Here is an 18555-nt window from a genome sequence, read left to right on the forward strand (position 1 = left end):
CATGTGCCATGCCAAATCAGAAATTAAAAGTGCAAAACAAAACAGTTCAATTAAATATTGGCTAGTGTACACATTGTTCATACAGAAAACATTGAGAAACCTTTGACTCACCTTCTTCCCAAGGCACTACCAACCTTCTCTGAACAGCAAGTTACCTTAGCCGTATAAACAGCATATAATCGCAATGGCCTGAAAATATTATACAAATATAAATCTGTTTCTTTGTAATATCGAAATAAACGTTCATCATTATGTACGTATGTCGTAGGGATAAGCGAATGTATAAAATATTCAATTTTATCCCATATTTTCAATGCTTTTAACTATTAACCAATTTCATCCGCACGATTTACGTGCAACGTAATTATGTACGCATAGTTTGTCCCCAACTGAAATATTCAAAGTCGGCCTTTTGTCAATCTGCATCATTACTGCATCATTTTAGTACACTCCTTCATTATTATGAAAAATATTTGATATTTTAAAAAATGAACGTCTAAAATATCTAAGCAAAATGGACAACTCTTTCAGTAATTTGATATTCCAACAAATATAGACTACGTCAAAAGTTCACAAAGGTAACTAAATTCAACACAAATATAATGTAAGCTAAGTCTGCGTTCAACATTAAGACTATACTGAAATTTCTCTTGCCTTCATGCGTCTGAAACTAATGAAAATATGAGTGAAAATATTTTCAAAATAAATTTCGCGAAGTTCATGTGGGAGGAAAAAATCCTGTGGATTTTCAAAGCGACACATGCTATGCAACAAGAAAGTCATCTAACAAATTATTTTCTTAGAATATGTTAAGCATTACGCTTTATCAGAATGACCTTTTGTGTTACCTTATGAACAGTGAACATCCCTGTAAAGTTTGAAAAGAGTACAGCATCTGAAATATTTTTGAAATTATTTAATTAGCAAACATATTTACACTAATACCTTTTAAAAATGTAATGCCCATGTGCTATACGAATGCCAAATGCTGGCTGTATTTTGTCTACCTGGTCATTTTAAGACAGCTTAGTTATTTCTTCTTTCATTTTCGTAATTGCTTTCTGGCTTCAGCTAGTTGTTCCTTTACATTTTCTTCGATAGGTACTCGCTATACATTATGTCCATATCCTTGTCATTATGCATTAAAATTTCTTCAACATTTCAACAAAATAAAGAGTGTCAATTTCCATTATCTTAGAATGTACCCTAAGATCTATGCCTGACCAGTGTCTGAATAAATTTTGAGGATGTGATAATCTGTAACGTCAAACCACATAACGTTGTTGTCGACAAAACACAACACCCTTACAAAGTCCGAGAGCAAGTTACAAAATAACAAACACGCTCGAAAGACATATTTTTTTTTCTTTTTATCATAAAATATGCGTTATGGAAAATTCGAAAGCAAATCAACTTTCGTTGATAAAGTAACAACCCGCAGTATATAAACATGACTTTAATCTGATCTCTTATTTCCTTTGCTGTGCCCCTTTGCGACATACACCACCACATGCAATAGTTTATCAGCATGCTTGTCTTTGGTTTTGCTATATTTCCCTTTGTCTGTGTGAAACAGTGGCATAGGTATGTAATAAATCAGCAGCATGTTTGTCGTTGTTGTCTCCCTTCGTCTGTGTGAAACAGTGTAATAGTTAGGTATGTAATAGATTGTCAGCACGTTTTATTTTTTGGTGTTGCTCTATTCAAACTTCTCTTCGTCTGTGTGAAACAGTTTCATAGATATGTTAACAGGTAAACCACTGTACAATTCTTTCTAGTGTGAAAGCTATGCAACTTATTGGCAAACTACCTCTTAATGGTGCGTTCTTCATGATTCCCCAAAAATTCAGTAAGAACCCGTTTCTTATTTAGTAATTTTTAACTGACAGGTTTAATTGGGAAGGTCATGATAAGACCACAATCAGGTGATAAAGGCGATTTATTTATCAGACTCAGTTATTGTGGTGTGCTTTACAGGAATGCATTGACATACTCATATTATGAAGTGTGAAAATATTTAATCAAACATTTAATTCTTTGCTCAACATAATCCTTTGAAACAAACTGAAAACGGTCCGACATTTTGCTAGACATTCACATCTGTTTTGGCTCCAAAAATTACAGACAAAATAAATGACGTAATTCGCAATCAGCTTATACCTCTGAAGATACAAATTTGTTTGACAACAGCAATTTGTATAGGTAAGAGGTTCTGATAACCGGGCGAAGCCCGGTTATCAGAACTTCTTACCTGCTTATTGGCAAATATGTGGGGGTGAAGAAATCTGACCTTCCTAATTAATCATGAAATTACTGTTGTCAAACAAATTTGTATCTTCAGGGGTAAACTGAGTGCGAATTACTTCATTTAATTTGTCTTTAATTTCTGGAGCCAAAACAGATGTAAATGTCTAGCAAAATATAGTGGACCATTTTCAGTTTGTTTCAAAGGATTATGTTGAGCAAGAAATTAAATGTTTAATTAAATATTTTCACACTTCATAATATCAGTATGTCACTGCATTCCTGTAAAGTACACCACATTAAATGAGTCTGATAAATAAATTGCCTTTATCACCCGATTGTGGTCTTATCATGACCTTCCCAATTAAACCTGTCAGTTAAAAACTATGAAATAGGAACCAGTTTCTTACTGAATTTTTGGGGAATCATGAAGAACGCACCGTTAAGAGGCAGTTTGCCAATAACATGGTTAATTAGGAAAGCCAGATTTCTTCACCCCACTTGTGGTCGATGGTTCTACCAAGATGTCCGCCCGTGCCTATGGATACGCAGTGTATTTCTCAGCCGCTCATGTTATATATTCCTCCGCCAATCAAGCCTACATATGACTTTTAACACAACAAAACAAAAAACATCCTACTGAACATGCGAGGCTGGATAAAATGCACACCGTGTGACTAAAATCGAGTGTAGGTTACCGTGGCAGTGTCAGGTAGGTTAAGGAAGTAGACAGATCGATTTATTTGGTACGAATTCCATTCATTGTTACAATAAGTATCAGGTTTAAATACACAGACATCAGTAATAAACCATATCATACACCTGAGTACGAAGGGTAACACAAAATAGAGATTAAAACCCTTATTTCCATTGTGGTCCTTGTTACTGTTGGCATGACATAGAGAGATATGAAATATGAATTTTCACAGGTAGACATTCTTAAAAATAATTCTGACACTGAAATATATAAGAAGAAAATAATGTTTGCATGACAGTTAAAATAGGTTATAGCTGACTAGTAAGTAAAAGTAGAGACAAAAACTAGTAACAATAACACAGAAAGCGTAAAACAACGCAATTCATTTGAAGTATTCACATAATACTGTATTACTTTGATAATAAATATGTTAAAAATTACAGTTGACTTAGCAAGTGGTTTTTGACGGCAACCTTGATGGTGTGGAGCTTTGGTAAATTACTAATGGAAGGTGGTTATCCATTCCAAAAAGTACAACCCATGTAGAGAAAAGATTTTTTCGGGAACTGTAAAAGAACCTCTCTCCCGGAACCTTGTATTGTGACAGTGGATAGAGCCAAGCAGTATGGACACAGACTTACTTAGATGCAAGGACAATTTATCATCAATAAACAACTTGCTGACTTGATTAAGTTCCTTTGTTTTTTCCAGCAAGCAATATTTCAGAATCGTCAGCGTACAATAGTAGCTTATTCTTTTTACAACAGCTAACATGGCATTGAAACAGAGTGGAAAATGAAGGGGGCCTAAAATTGAACCTTAGTGTCACCACAAGTAACACTAAAATAGGAGGACAAGGTTACAGCGACATTAACAAGTGTTCTTAAACCACTTAAACGTAACATTCAGCAAAGAATGCAGCGTAATTTAACAATTATATCTATATAAAATCAAGAAAGTCCATTTTTAACCACACCAAAAATACTGAAGTCAAGAATGATGGCCATTCTACGTTGTGACGAACTTCCATTATTCTAAGAGAGGAAATAAAACAGTTCCTTCTTTTCATCTTGCAAACAGACAATTGTTAATTATTCTTCATAATTATGACTGAAAATCCAACAAAACAAGCAGCCTTGCAGCGTGAAACCAGAATGCAGCATGGCAGTGAACAAAAACAAAATACAGCTATATATTTTTGTGAAGTATTTAAATTTCTTAAGAAAACAACACATACCTTTCAAGACTAAATGAGCCGTGCCATGTGAAAACCAACATAGTGGGTTTGCGACCAGCATGGATCCAGACCAGCCTGCGCATCCGCGCAGTCTGGTCAGGCTCCATGCTGTTCGCTTTTAAAGCCTATTGGAATTGGAAAAACTATTAGCGAACAGCATGGATCCTGACCAGACTGCGCGGATGCGCAGGCTGGTCTGGATCCATGCTGGTCGCATACCCACTATGTTGGTTTTCCCATGGCACGGCTCAAATGAGTTTCATGAACCTAGGCTTAGACGATACCACAAGTCTAGAATGTTTTCTACAAGTCAGAGCAATAATAATGCTATCCGCACTACTACAACAACAACGTAATCTAGTTTCCAGTGTAGTATTTATTCTATATATGTACTTTAAATTAAGTATTAATTCACATGCTCCACAACTTGCGTATAAAAACTGATTTCACTGAAAGAGATTGTGTATTTCAGTTAAAGTCTTTATTTCCAAGCAGAAACACAATTTGAAATCCTAATTTAAACAAAATTTATTCAGTAATATAACTGATTTTTGTCCATATGAAATTGCCGTTTATCACATCCCTTAATCCACTTATCTAATTGATGAAAACCTTCTGTTCCATATGGATCCCTGCTTAACTTCAAAAATTAAGGAAAATCAAACAAATCCTTTGATTGTAAATATTTCTTAGGTGGCAGGGGAGTGCAGATTTGCGAATTCCACATTGACGTGTGGGTACCAGTGTTGAAATATCCATAGAAATCTCGTTTTTGCTTATTTTTCTTTGAAACTACTATGGACTATTGCAGATACTATAGACTACATAAAGACGACTCTCCGGTCCTATGCACCTGTCGCTTTCTATGCCAGATGTAGTGAAAATTGGCCAAATCACCCAAATTTTATAGACCAAAATTAGCCTAACCGGGCCTCACTTTGAACTCTGCCATTCATCCATTTTGTATTTTTAAATTTAAAAGAGTAATGTTTGTTTCTTTTCAAAAAAAAAATCTGAATTGAGTATATATCTCCTGTAAGAAATCCTGAAACTACCGAAATTCCTGTAACAAGACTAAAAACTATACATGTCTTACTTGACATGCTGTTTTTTTTCGTTTTAGAACAAACTTTCCATACAACCTATATATCTAAAATAATTATTGACTTTTATTCTTTGTCTTACTTACTGACAGTAAAATAATAACAGACAGTAATCAGGGTGACAATTACTGAAATATGTTTGACCATATTTAACATCCTCGCCTTTTACTCAATTTTTGTCTGCACAGTAACGTCAAGGGATTTGATGATACTCGTCATTATTACAGTATATGGTAATTTTGTATTAACTATAACCCTGTCCTAAATATTTATACAGTTATCTTCCCATTTGTTTTAAATTCCTTACGTTTTTGTGTGTATAACTGCTTTGCAAATATTAAGAAGAAAATGATAAGAGGTAGAGCCCAATAATGGGAAAAGTGAAAAGCAAAAACCATAATTTTATCTTGAATAATTACTGATGCACTGAGCATCGTGCCATGTGGTCCGTCTCTTTACTGCATTCTTGTTTAATTTTTCATCATTGTGAGCTGTGTTATCTGCCCAGAGTGAATTCTCGTTTAGTTGGACTTATTTGGGGGGGGGGGGGGGGGGGGGAAATCTTTCTTGCATAAATAACTAACTTTTCGGACATTGTACCTTACCCCTTATTCAAGTAATTGCTTTTTTTAGTACATTATTTTAGCTGGTCCCTGTGAAGATCTATACATATCTAGTTTCATGCTTCCTCTCCAAAATCAATCTTCTTATGTATGATAATGGAGAACCATCCACAACTGGTCTCCATCACCTGACTGGAACCTTGATCATATGACATTTCTTCCTACAAAGTTTTGTGAACATTCATCTAGCAGTTCATGAGAAGTCATTTATCAATAATTTTTTTCTTTCTATTTTTACCTCTGCATGCCACTTTGAGTCAATCCAACTCTTGAGAGGTCTATGACAGGATCCTTCTTTGATGTCAATCCATGAGTTGGTTCAAGAGCAAGATATTCATAGACAAGAGCTGTCTCCATAGGATGACACATGCCCCCGATGGCACTTTGAATGAATAGTTATGGCCAATGTTAGAGTTTAGGACCTTTGACCTACGGACCTGGGTCTTGCGCGCGACACGTCGCCTTACTGTGGTACACATACATGCCCAATATTTTTAAAATCCAAGCATGAATGACAAAGATATGGACCGGACACGCCCATCAATGCACTATGTTGAAATATGACCTTTAACGTCTAAGTGTGACCTTGACCTTTGAGCTACGGACCTGGGTCTTGCGCACGACACGTCGTCTTACTGTGGTACACATTTATGCCAAGTTATTTGAAAATCCATCCATGGATGACAAAGATATGGACCGGACACGAATGCACTATCATGAAAAATGACCTTTAACGTCTAAGTGTGACCTTGACCTTTGAGCTACGGACCTGGGTCTTGCACGCGACACGTCGTCTTACTGTGGTACACATTCATGCCAAGTTATTTGAAAATCCATCCATGGATGACAAAGATATGGACCGGACACGCCCAACTATCATGAAAAATGACCTTTAACGTATAAGTGTGACCTTGACCTTTGAGCTACGGACCTGGGTCTTTCGCGCGACACGTCGTCTTACTGTGGTACACATTCATGCCAAGTTATTTGAAAATCCATCCATCGATGACAAAGATATGGACCGGACACGAAAATTGCGGACAGACTGACAGACCGACAGACTGACAGACGGTTCAAAAACTATATGCCTCCCTTCGGGGGCATAAAAACTGTGGATGCTGGATAACTGGCACTGGACAATCCGCCTGTACTAACAGCTCACTTCGAGCCTGTGGTTCATGCGAGATAACAAATTAGCAAGCCCTATTCAGTAAGTTCAACAGATGAGGTATCAAAACAAACAAATTCTCCAATTATCATTTTTATTTATTTATGTGGAAAAAGATATTTTCAAGTTATTGAATGTAACATAATTTTAAAATGTAATGATTAATTTAAACACATGTTTTAACTGAGAAAAACATCAATTCTAGAAAGTGCAACAATCAACTTTAACATCAAGATAAAAATTTGTCTGAAGCATCTGAATCACAGACTGTGACAAATTGTCCGCAACATTCTGACTCACAGACTGTGACAAATTGTCCGCAACATTCTGACTCACTAACTGAAGCATCTGACTTACAGACTGAACAGAAAAACAGTAAAAAAAATTCTTGAATTATTTAACAATACATTACTAAACCATTGTTTTTCAAAAATTCTAGCTTTTGTCATTAAAAATTGTATATCGTAAGCTTAATCAAATCACTGATCTGATTTAATCTTAATAAAATACAATTTCTTTTCCTTTTTATCCTAAAAACGATGACCACCAATCTCAAAAATATCCCATAAAGTTGCTGTTCTGGATGAAAATAAAGATTTTTTTCCCAAAGCCTGCGAGCTAGCTATGTCATCAGTACCATTAATATTAATGTTACAGTTAGATAATAAACAGAAAAATACAAACAATTTCAATATCTCATCAAGAGACTTCAAAGATTTTTCAAAACTGCTTTTTTTATAGTCAAATACATGTGTAAAATTTGACTTAGATTGGAATTGACCAAGTATGTTTAATGTATATAAGTGTTGTTTCACACCGGATTATACTGAGATATTTACTTACATGTATAATGTATTACTGCTAAATAGCCAGTTAAACTGCTTTCTTGGTTATCTTTCCACCCTGACAATATGAAAATTCAAACAGTAGTAACTAAGAATTGTTCTTAGAAATTTAATAAAATCAAGGTCCAAAACCATGCAATACCAAAATCAGACCACAGTAAGGATGCAACAGGACTAGAATAAAGATTTTTTCGAGCCTGACGTTAATCTTCCTTTCAAAAATAAAAAAAATTCATTCTGTCTTTCTAATTAATGCTGTATTTCTCAAATACATCTTGAAAGAACTAAAACTTTTTCATGGTACCAATCCACTGCTCCTTAACTGTGAAATTTCTGTTTCTGGCATTCAAATGGGCTATTTACTGGATAAAATCTACAGATGGAATGTTTGTCAATTTTTTAATTAATCCCCAGTCTGAATAGCAAATCCAATGGATGAAATTTACACACCTTAAACAATTATTTTAAGATTAAATACCACTACCCCTACACCAATGTACCTTATACTCTTGCTGATTCTACCTCTATTTCATATCTTATAACTTGTAACCAAAAGTCAAGACTTTTTAGCATTTTCAAAGAAAAAATTTTGAAAAGTATTTTTACATCAAATGGAGAAAAACTTGTCATATGTAACAAAGTCCATATTTACAAAGATATCTAAGATTTAAAACAGTGAATTTCTGGCTCTGATTCAATATTATTAAAACATATTAATAATTTATTACTGATATGTCCAACAAAGAAGTTTTAACCATCCTAAAATAGGCCTTTAAATTAAATACACACATACTTTTTTAACAAAACCAATCATCATTCATATTTTACTTGTATAAAACTGGGCACAATATTATCTCAAAACAGTAAAAGACATATTAATTTTGATACTTGGATTTGAAAAAAATTGTCTATTCACTTTTCAAGTAATTTGGCAATTTTCTTATCAAATATGTAGCACTTTATAAAAATGACCCAAAATACTGTAAAATCATTAGTATACATGGTGGACTATTTTTATAGATTTTGCAGTTGTGTAAATCCCCAAAATTAATCCCTAAGAACAAGTGACATTCCTATTCACTTTAATTATATTGAAAGCTGAAATTCATGCCACGAATACTTGTGCCTGCAAAATCAATTTTCACAGTATTTCATTTCTCTTTCAGTAAATGGCTGATTTACTAGGATCACTTTTTATTTTTACTATTTTGAAATCATGCATGCTAAATTTCTATCTTCTTTGTATGAATTGTAAAATCACAGACATTAAAATCAAATATAACATGCTGAACAAATAGAATGTGACAAAAAATAACCGTCAGAAAATGTTCACAATGCAGTGAATTAATTACAAATCAGAAAACTTGCTTGTTTTTAAATATTCCTTCGAACAGTGTATATGTATGTGAATTTATTATTCTAAATACTTTCCACATATAATATATGTGAAAAATAAGAAAATAATTAAAACAATAAGACGTCTGTACATGGAATGCATAGAAAAACAGCTTTGATAATAAATTCTGCTCCATCATTAGCAACCATACTTGTCATTTTTTTTTACTTTTGAACTTTAACATATGGTTTTTGACTGTCTAGATAAAAACTGCAGGAAATGACTCATTCACAATTCTTTTGTTTTCAAATGAAGATCTCTCAAAATCTGATAAAAATTGGTATGCGAAGAAGGTATACTTTAGCATAGCATATGTGTTTTGTGGAGTATCTATGTAAAATAGATGTTTTTTTTAAAGAATTATACATACATGGTGTTAATAAAAAATTTCCATTTTTTCCCCCAAACTGAGAACCAGAAACTCTGTTCATGCTGCCACATCAGAAAATGAGCCGTGCCATGAAAAAACCAACATAGTGGGTTTGCGACCAGCATGGATCCAGACCAGCCTGCGCATCCACGCAGTCTGGTCAGGATCCATGCTGTTCGCTTTCAAAGCCTATTGAAATTATAGAAACTGTTAGCGAACAGCATGGATCCTGACCAGACTGCGCGATAGCGCAGGCTGGTCTGGATCCATGCTGGTCGCAAACCCACTATGTTGGTTTTCTCATGGCGCGGCTCAAATGATGTTGTTTTCATAAATGATTCCTTGCAATATCATTCAAATTCTATGACAAGTATGGGGTCATAAAGCATTACAGAAAATGTGAAGCAAATGCATGAATAAATAGTAATTTTCAACAAATAATATGGTATAAAAGTGCCAACATCTAATGTATTAATATTATAAAGCATAATCTGAAAGTTCAATGGTTTAAAGATTAGATAAGAACAGAATATTTCTATACTCTAAGGTCTCTGGGGTTCTACATTACACTACTCTGTTTTAGGTCATAATGAAAGTTATCAGATTATTTAAATCACTATCAAGTCTGCCTTTTGGAAAAACCAGTACAGGTGTCATGAGAAGGTGCAATCATGACACTTAACAAGGCTCATCAGCAACCTACAAGCTAAGCAGCAGGCACCAGAACCACCAGTACACCGTTCCCCTGTTCAAAACAGCTCCCATGCACCATGCTTCTCATTATTGGGTTCTACATATATTAGCTAATTTTGTAGTAGATTTCATGACAGTATGAAAGGGAAATAAACATTTAAGGAATAAAGCCCGAGTGCAAAAACTTCCATGATATAAAAACACAAGCTGATATGCCTAACACTAAAGCTAAATTTTGACATAAGATATTGCTAAGTTCACAACCTCAGTTGATATAAAAATATGCAAAAATTTAACATTAAAACCACAAGAAATAATGTTACAAATAAAAAGACAAAAAAAAAAAAGGAAAACACTATGAACATAATTTCTATACAAAAGAAAAATACAATTTTAACTTGATTACAAAACTGTGTAAATCCTAATTACATATAATAATATACCATTCCCACTGTATGAATATGTAACACATGTTGAATACATTATTTACAATGAAATCTGGAATCTGACGATTAATGCATAAAATGAATCTTTCTGCTCCCATAATGCAAGTTAACACAATGTCAACATTGCTTTCCTTTTTCTGTGCAGATTAACAAAGGTAGAGTACAGTTCACCTGTATAAAGATATAACACTCGAAAACAAAACTTTAGTAAACAATTGTATAAATATCTTTTACTGTTTATTCATGAACTAACATATATTTTCTCTGAAGTAGTCTATGTTAGTGCAATATAAAGTATTTAGTGGTGAACACCGGAGAGAGACTTCTTAAAATTCTGGAAATCATGTGACTGTGTGTGAAAAATAACATTCGCCTTTTTACACTGCTTTTAGTCACAACTTATTTTTCTAATGTCTTTCTGATAAAAAAAACCTATTGTAATGTCAACTATTTTCAACGACCAAATTTTATCAAATTTAAAAATGGTCTACTAATGCCAAGTTTAATCTTTGTAACAAAACTTTGATCTGTTAAGAACTAATTTTCTCACAATAATTAGCACTTAATTAGCGAAAACTATTCCATAATCAACATTTCTGATTTTACCAGTGGTGATGTATTGGTATTATCAAATATTTATGGTAAACTGTAGAATATAACCCGCTCAATAAGATCGTCAATGATAGTACCAGTATATAACAATGCTAGGATAATACGTTCATTATCACAGATCCTTTTGCATTTTTCAAAATGTTTACAGCTTCCTCGTGTGTTAGACCATCCAAGCTTGAACCGTTCACAGTGAGAATCTGGTCACCACGTTTAAGCTGCCCGTTTTCTGAGGCCGCACCCTTCGAGAAGACATTCTTCACATATATTGGCAAGTCTCCATGTGGACTTCCGTGACCACCAACAATCGAAAACCCGAGCCCGTCTGGACCTCTTTCTAATGTTATTGTCTTGTACTGAGGTGGTGCCCTGTGTATAAAATAATATTTCAATGCCATTATATAATTTTATAAAATGTTTCTGAAGTCTTCAAATATATACAATACAGACAAGCCTGTATAAAGCAGGCAGCCAAGGCAGGTGGCTGCTAAAGACAAGTTGGAATTAGAACAAAAAGCCAATATGAAAAGCAAACAGACCCGCTGCTTAAAGCTAGCAGCTGCTTAATATAGGTGATCACTAAAGCAGGTTCAACTATATATCAAACTAAAGTTACTGGCAGCTCACCTGATCTTCATCAGTGCAAACCGACAGAAACTTGCACCATACTGTTAAAGAATTTCTTATTTGCTAATATAAACCTACTTTGGCTGTCAGCATTACATATCAGAAAGATCAGTGAATGTGTTTAGAAAGTAAACACATAAACAACTTCTAATATGTTAACATTGTGACTTACTCTTCATCCTCAAACACATTGTTTTCCTGCGGTGTTGGAGTTCTCACTGTGGGGATTTCTGGTGCAGCACCTGATGTCGAGCCTCGGGTAGAGCCCCGGGTTGAAGACGATCGCCCACTCACACTCACTTGGGTCTGCTCACCTAAATCAACAATAGTGTGAAATTTTAGCTAATCATAAATAAAATAATACTTGAATTATAATAGTTTTTAATCTAATCATGCAAATGAAAATACACTTGTACTAGCACCAACTGTCTAAGCACATCTGTCTGTAAAAACAGAAGTTGCTTATTTTCATGTTTTAGAATGTTCTTCACATGAAGAAATGACTACAGAGGCTCATATGAAATCCTTCCTGTGTGTTTGACTTGCTGCATAATGAAATCATTATATTATTGCAGGTGTTTACCTTGAGTGGCTTTTAGCATAATGGAATTTTTTTGTTTTGTTTTTGTTGGGTTTAACGTCACACCAACACAATTATAGGTCATATGGCGACTTTCCAGCTTTGATGGTGGAGGAAGACCCCAGGTGCCCTTCCATGCAATATTTCATCACGAGCAGGCACTCAGGTAGAACCAATGACCTTCCGTAAGCCAGCTGGATGGCTTCCTCACATGAAGAATTCAACACCCCAAGTGAGGCCCGGACCCGCATCGATGAGGAGCAAGTGATTTGAAGTCAGCAACCTTAACCACTTGGCCACGGAGACTCCTTCATAATGGAATCAATACAGATATTTTCCTTGTATGACTTGTAGTGTAATGGATTTGTTATGGAAGGAAGTTTACACTGTGGTTTGAAGTGCATAGAATCATTTCAAGTGTTTACCTTGTATGACTCGAGGCCTAATGGAATTATTACAAAATTTTACCCTGTGCAACTTGCACTATTAAGAATCATTACAGATGTTAACCCTTAGCAGCTTGTAGTGTAATTGAACCATTTCAGATGTTTACCTCTTGGAACTTGTAGTATAATGGAATCATTTAAGAGGTTTACCTTCTGCAACTTGTTGTGTTAGGGAATAATTTCAGATGTTTACCTTGTGCAACTTCAGTGTAATGGAATGATTTTAGATATTGCAACTTGTAGTGCTGACAGAATCATTTCAGATGTTTACCTTGTCAGCTAGTAGTGCAGATGGACTCATAATTGAATATTTACCCTGTGCAACCTGGCATGCAATGGATCATTAGACATCTACCTTACGTGACTTGTGCCTTAATGGAATCATTTGACCATTACCTTGTGTGACTTGTAGCGTAATGGAATCATTGGACGATTTGAGCAAGTTGACCACTTGTTCATGATTCATTCCCTCTGTATTAACACCATTAATGCTGAGAATTTTGTCTCCAACCTGAAAGTGAATGTTTACCATCTCAATTCCACATCAAATACAAGCTGTAACAAGACTTTGTTTGAACTTAGGTTAAAGGTTTTTCAAGAACATTTTATTGACTTTAAGGTAATACAAGAGGGCCATGAAGGCCCTGTATCGCTCACCTGACCTATTGACCTAAAGATCATCAAGATTAACATTCTGACCAAGTTTCATCAAGATATGTTCATAAATGTGGCCTCTACAGTATTAACTAGCTTTTCTTTTGATTTGACCCCGTGACCTAGTTTTTGACCCAACATGACCCAGATTCGAACTTGACCTAAAGATCATCAAGTTTAACATTCTAAGTTTCATGAAGATACAGTCATAAATGTGGCCTCTAGAGTGTTAACAAGCTTTTCCTTTGATTTGCCCCCATGACCTAATTCTTGACCCAACATGACCCAGATTCGAACTTGACCTAAAGATCATCAAGTTTAATATTCTGACTAAGTTTCATGAAGATATAGTCATAAATGTGGCCTCTACACTGTTAACAAGCTTTTCCTTTGATTTAACCTAGTGACCTAGTTTTTGACCGAAGCTGACCCAGGTTTAAACTTGACCTAAAGAGCATCAAGATAAACATTCTGACCAAGTTTCATTAGATATGGTCATAAATGTGGCCTCTACAGTGTTAACTAGCTTTTCCTTTGATTTGACAGGTGACCTAGTTTTTAACCCTACATGACCCAGATTCAAACTGGACCTTAAGATCATCAATATTAACATTCTGACCAAGTTTCATGAAGATATAGTCATAAATGCGGCCTCTACAGTGTTAACAAGCTTTTCCTTTGATTTGACCTGGTGACCTAGTTTTTGACCCCAGATGACCCAATATCAAACTCGTCCAAGACTTTTTTAAGGATAACATTCTGACTATGTTTCATTAAGATTGGGCCAAAATTGTGACCTCTAGAGTGTTAACAAGCTTTTCCTTTGATTTGACCCAGTGACCTAGTTTTTGACCCCAGATGACCCAATATCGAACTCATCCAAGATTTTATGGAGGGTAAAATTCTGACCAAGTTTCATTAAGATTGGGCCAAAAATGTGACCTCTAGAGTGTTAACAAGCTTTTCCTTTGATTTGACCTGGTGACCTAGTTTTTAACCCCAGATGACCCAATATCGAACTCATCCAAGACTTTATGGAGGGTAACATTCTGACCAAGTTTCATTAAGATTGGGTCAAAATTGTGACCTCTAGAGTGTTAACAAGCTTTTCCTTTGATTTGACCTGGTGACCTAGTTTTTGAACCCAGATGACCCAATATCGAACTCGTCCAAGATTTTATGGAGGGTAACATTCTGACCAAGTTTCATTAAGATTGGGCCAAAAATGTGACCTCTAGAGTGTTAACAGTCAAATTGTTGACGACGGACGGACGGACGGACGACGGACGACGACGGACGCCGGACACAGGGTGATCACTAAAGCTCACCTTTGAGCACTTCGTGCTCAGGTGAGCTAAAAAAGGAGAGTTTAAATGTCATTTATAGGACACATATTTCAAGGATTGTATACAATGAAATCTATGTAAAGAAAACATACTAAATAAAGAGTAGTTTGTTAAATAAACCAGAACTTATTACTTTTTGATCTGTTAAGAGCATATACAAAGACAACCCAATCTCTAAACTGGCAGATATTTCTTTCCAAGACACAATTTTAACAAAATTGACCTATATAGAGCACATTTATATAAAAAGTATTCAAGTTTATATAAAAATCTTTAACAAGGAACTCTGCAGCACTGTGATTACAAAACTGAAACTGTGCTTTCTGCTGAAAATTACTTCTTGATCATTTAAAACCTGATGACTGATATGTACAACCTACTGAGAAATACTTACCTTAAGTTTCCTTGACCTTTCTGCAGGGCCACCAGAGGTCATATTGGCCACCAAAATGGGAGTGTCCCCTAGAGAACTACCAACACCACCAGCTATACTCAAACCCAGGGACCCATTGGCATCATGGGCGAGCTCAACCACCCTAATGTGACTCATGTCCTCACTGCCTTCTGAAATACATAAATATATCACATGTGACCTGAAAATCATAAATATGCATCCAGAAGTGTTTTTTTCATGAAAATCAAAATTTAACAAGAGGGCCATGAAGGCCCTGTATCGCTCACCTGACCTATTGACCTAAAGATCATCAAGATCAACATTCTGACCAAGTTTCATTAAGATATGGTCATAAATGTAGCCTCTAAAGTGTTAACTAGCTTTTCCTTTGATTTGACCAGGTGACCTAGTTTTTGCCCCCACATGACCCAGATTTAAACTTGACCTAAAGATCACCAAGATTAACATTCTGATTAAGTTTCAAGAAGATACAGTCATAAATGTGGCCTCTAGAGTGTTAACAAGCTTTTTCTTTGATTTGACCTAGTGACCTAGTTTTTTAACACACCTGACCCAGATTTAAACTTGACCTATAGATCATCAAGATTAACATTCTGACCAAGTTTCATTAAGATATGGTCATAAATGTGGCCTCTAAAGTGTTAACTAGCTATTCCTTTGATTTGACCCCGTGACCTAGTTTTTGACCCGACATGACCCAGATTCGAACTTGACCTAAAGACCATCAAGTATAACATTCTGACTAAGTTTCATGAAGATACAGTCATAAATGTGGCCTCTAGAGTGTTAACAAGCTTTTCCTTTGATATGACCTAGTGACCTAGTTTTTGACTCCATCTGACCCAGATTTAAACTTGACCTAAAGATCATCAAGATTAACATTCTGACCAAGTTTCATTAAGATATGGTCATAAATGTGGCCTCTACAGTGTTAATTAGCTTTTCCTTTGATTTGACCTGGTGACCTAGTTTTTGACCCGACATGACGCAGATTCAAATTTGTCCTAAAGATCATCAAGTTTAACATTCTGACTAAGTTTCATGAAGATATAGTCATAAATGTGGCCTCTAGAGTGTTAACAAGCTTTTCCTTTGATATGACCTAGTGACCTAGTTTTTGACCCCACCTAACCCAGATTTGAAATTGAGCTATAGATCATCAAGATTAACATTTTGCCCAAGTTTCATTAAGATATGGTCATAAATGTGGCCTCTACAGTGTAAACTAGCTTTTCATTTGATTTGGCTTGGTGACCTAGTTTTTTATCCTACATGACCCAGATTCAAACTGGACTTTAAGATCATCAATATTAACAATCTGACCAAGTTTCATGAAGATACAGTCATAAATGCGGCTTCTACAGTGTTAACAAGCTTTTCCTTTGATTTGACCTGGTGACCTAGTTTATGAACCCAGATAACCAAATATCGAACTCGTCCAAGATTTTATTAAGGGTAACATTCTGACCAAGTTTCATTAAGACTGGGCCAAAAATGTGACCTCTAGAGTGTTAACAAGCTTTTCCTTTGATTTGACCTGGTGACCTAGTTTTTGACCCAGATGACCCAATATCCAACTCGTCCAAAATTTTATTGAGGGTAACATCCTGACCAAGTTTCATTAAGATTGGGCCAAAATTGTGACCTCTAGAGTGTTAACAAGCTTTTCCGTTGATTTGACCTTATGACCTAGTTTTTGACCCCAGATGACCCAATATCGAACTCGTCCAAGATTTTATTGAGGGTAACATTCTGACCAAGTTTCATTAAGATTGGGCCAAAAATGTGACCTCTAGAGTGTTAACAAGCTTTTCCTTTGATCTGACCTGATGACCTAGTTTTTGATCCCAGATGATCCAATATCGAACTCGTCCAAGATTTTATTGAGGGTAACATTCTGACCAAGTTTCATTAAGATTGGGCCAAAAATGTGACCTCTAGAGTGTTAACAAGCTTTTCCTTTGATTTGACCTGATGACCTAGTTTTTGATCCCAGATGACCCAATATCGAACTCGTCCAAGATTTTATTGAGGGTAACATTCTGACCAAGTTTCATTAAGATTGGGTCAAAAATGTGACCTCTAGAGTGTTAACAGTCAAATTGTTGACGACGGACGGACGGACGGACGGACGGACGGACGACGGACGACGACGGACGCCGGACACAGGGTGATCACTAAAGCTCACCTTTGAGCACTTCGTGCTCAGGTGAGCTAAAAAAAACAACAACAAAAACATGAGCTGTTACTGTTCGTGACAAATGCCCCCGAATCATGCCCAAGAATGCTACAGTTGTCTGTGCAAAATATACCAGAATAGTTTTAGGTATGAATCAATTTGTGACCTTGACCATGACCTAAGAGACCCGGGTCATTAGTGTAACACATCTTCTCAATATAGTTAACATCTGTGTCAAGTTATTTCAAAATCCCTTTATGGATGGCAGAGTTATGGACCGGACACGAAACAGGCCCTGTTAACCTTTGACCTCTAAGTGTGACCTTGACCTTGGAGCTAGGGGTCTGGGTCTTGCGCATGACAAGTCGTCTCAGTATGGTGAACATGTATGCCAAGCTATTTTAAAATCCCTTTATGGATAGCAGAGTAACAGCCCGGAAGAGAATTTACATGGACACACACATAGACGAACATTGCGATTTTAATATGCCCACCTTCAGGGGCATAAAAAGGAACTGTGTCACAGAAGGTTCAACTACATGTATGAGATAGATACAATAAAGAGGAACTAAATTGTGTGTCTGTCTTTCTACCTTGCAATCTGTAATATAATTACACATATCCAAATCACTTTTCGTATCAAAGAAAATATAGCTATGGATACCATCTTATTTATGTTTTAATCACATTCCTGACACTACAAAAACTTGTAATATTTCTTCAATTTTTCGAGAGAAACTGGCTTCTAACTCCAAATCCTGTAGAGTCAAAAGTCAAATGATTATTTAAGGTCAAACTGACTTTAATATTAATTAAGGAAACATAAATATACAAAACAAAAATTCTTACAACCTTGGAAACATAACAAAATTATAAA

The 18555-nt window shown here is 35.5% G+C and overlaps 1 protein-coding gene across 9 annotated transcripts in view; it reads right to left on the reverse strand.

Annotated features, from left to right (window-relative positions):
- Positions 1 to 7149: 7149 nt before the first annotated feature.
- The window catches only part of LOC123525825 (multiple PDZ domain protein-like), a 284883-nt gene continuing 273477 nt past the window's right edge, over positions 7150 to 18555 (reverse strand). For all 9 annotated transcript variants that reach the window (XM_053538242.1, XM_053538241.1, XM_053538237.1 and 6 more), the window contains 4 exons: positions 15479 to 15648; positions 13481 to 13595; positions 12231 to 12372; positions 7150 to 11800 (listed from right to left, as the gene is read on the reverse strand). In XM_053538242.1, the coding sequence (XP_053394217.1) occupies positions 11527 to 11800; positions 12231 to 12372; positions 13481 to 13595; positions 15479 to 15648 (701 nt within the window). In that variant the 3' untranslated portion in view covers positions 7150 to 11526. The remainder of the gene's footprint in view (positions 11801 to 12230; positions 12373 to 13480; positions 13596 to 15478; positions 15649 to 18555) is intronic.

Source organism: Mercenaria mercenaria, chromosome 3 (genome assembly GCF_021730395.1).
Source record: "Mercenaria mercenaria strain notata chromosome 3, MADL_Memer_1, whole genome shotgun sequence".
NCBI lineage: Eukaryota > Metazoa > Mollusca > Bivalvia > Venerida > Veneridae > Mercenaria > Mercenaria mercenaria.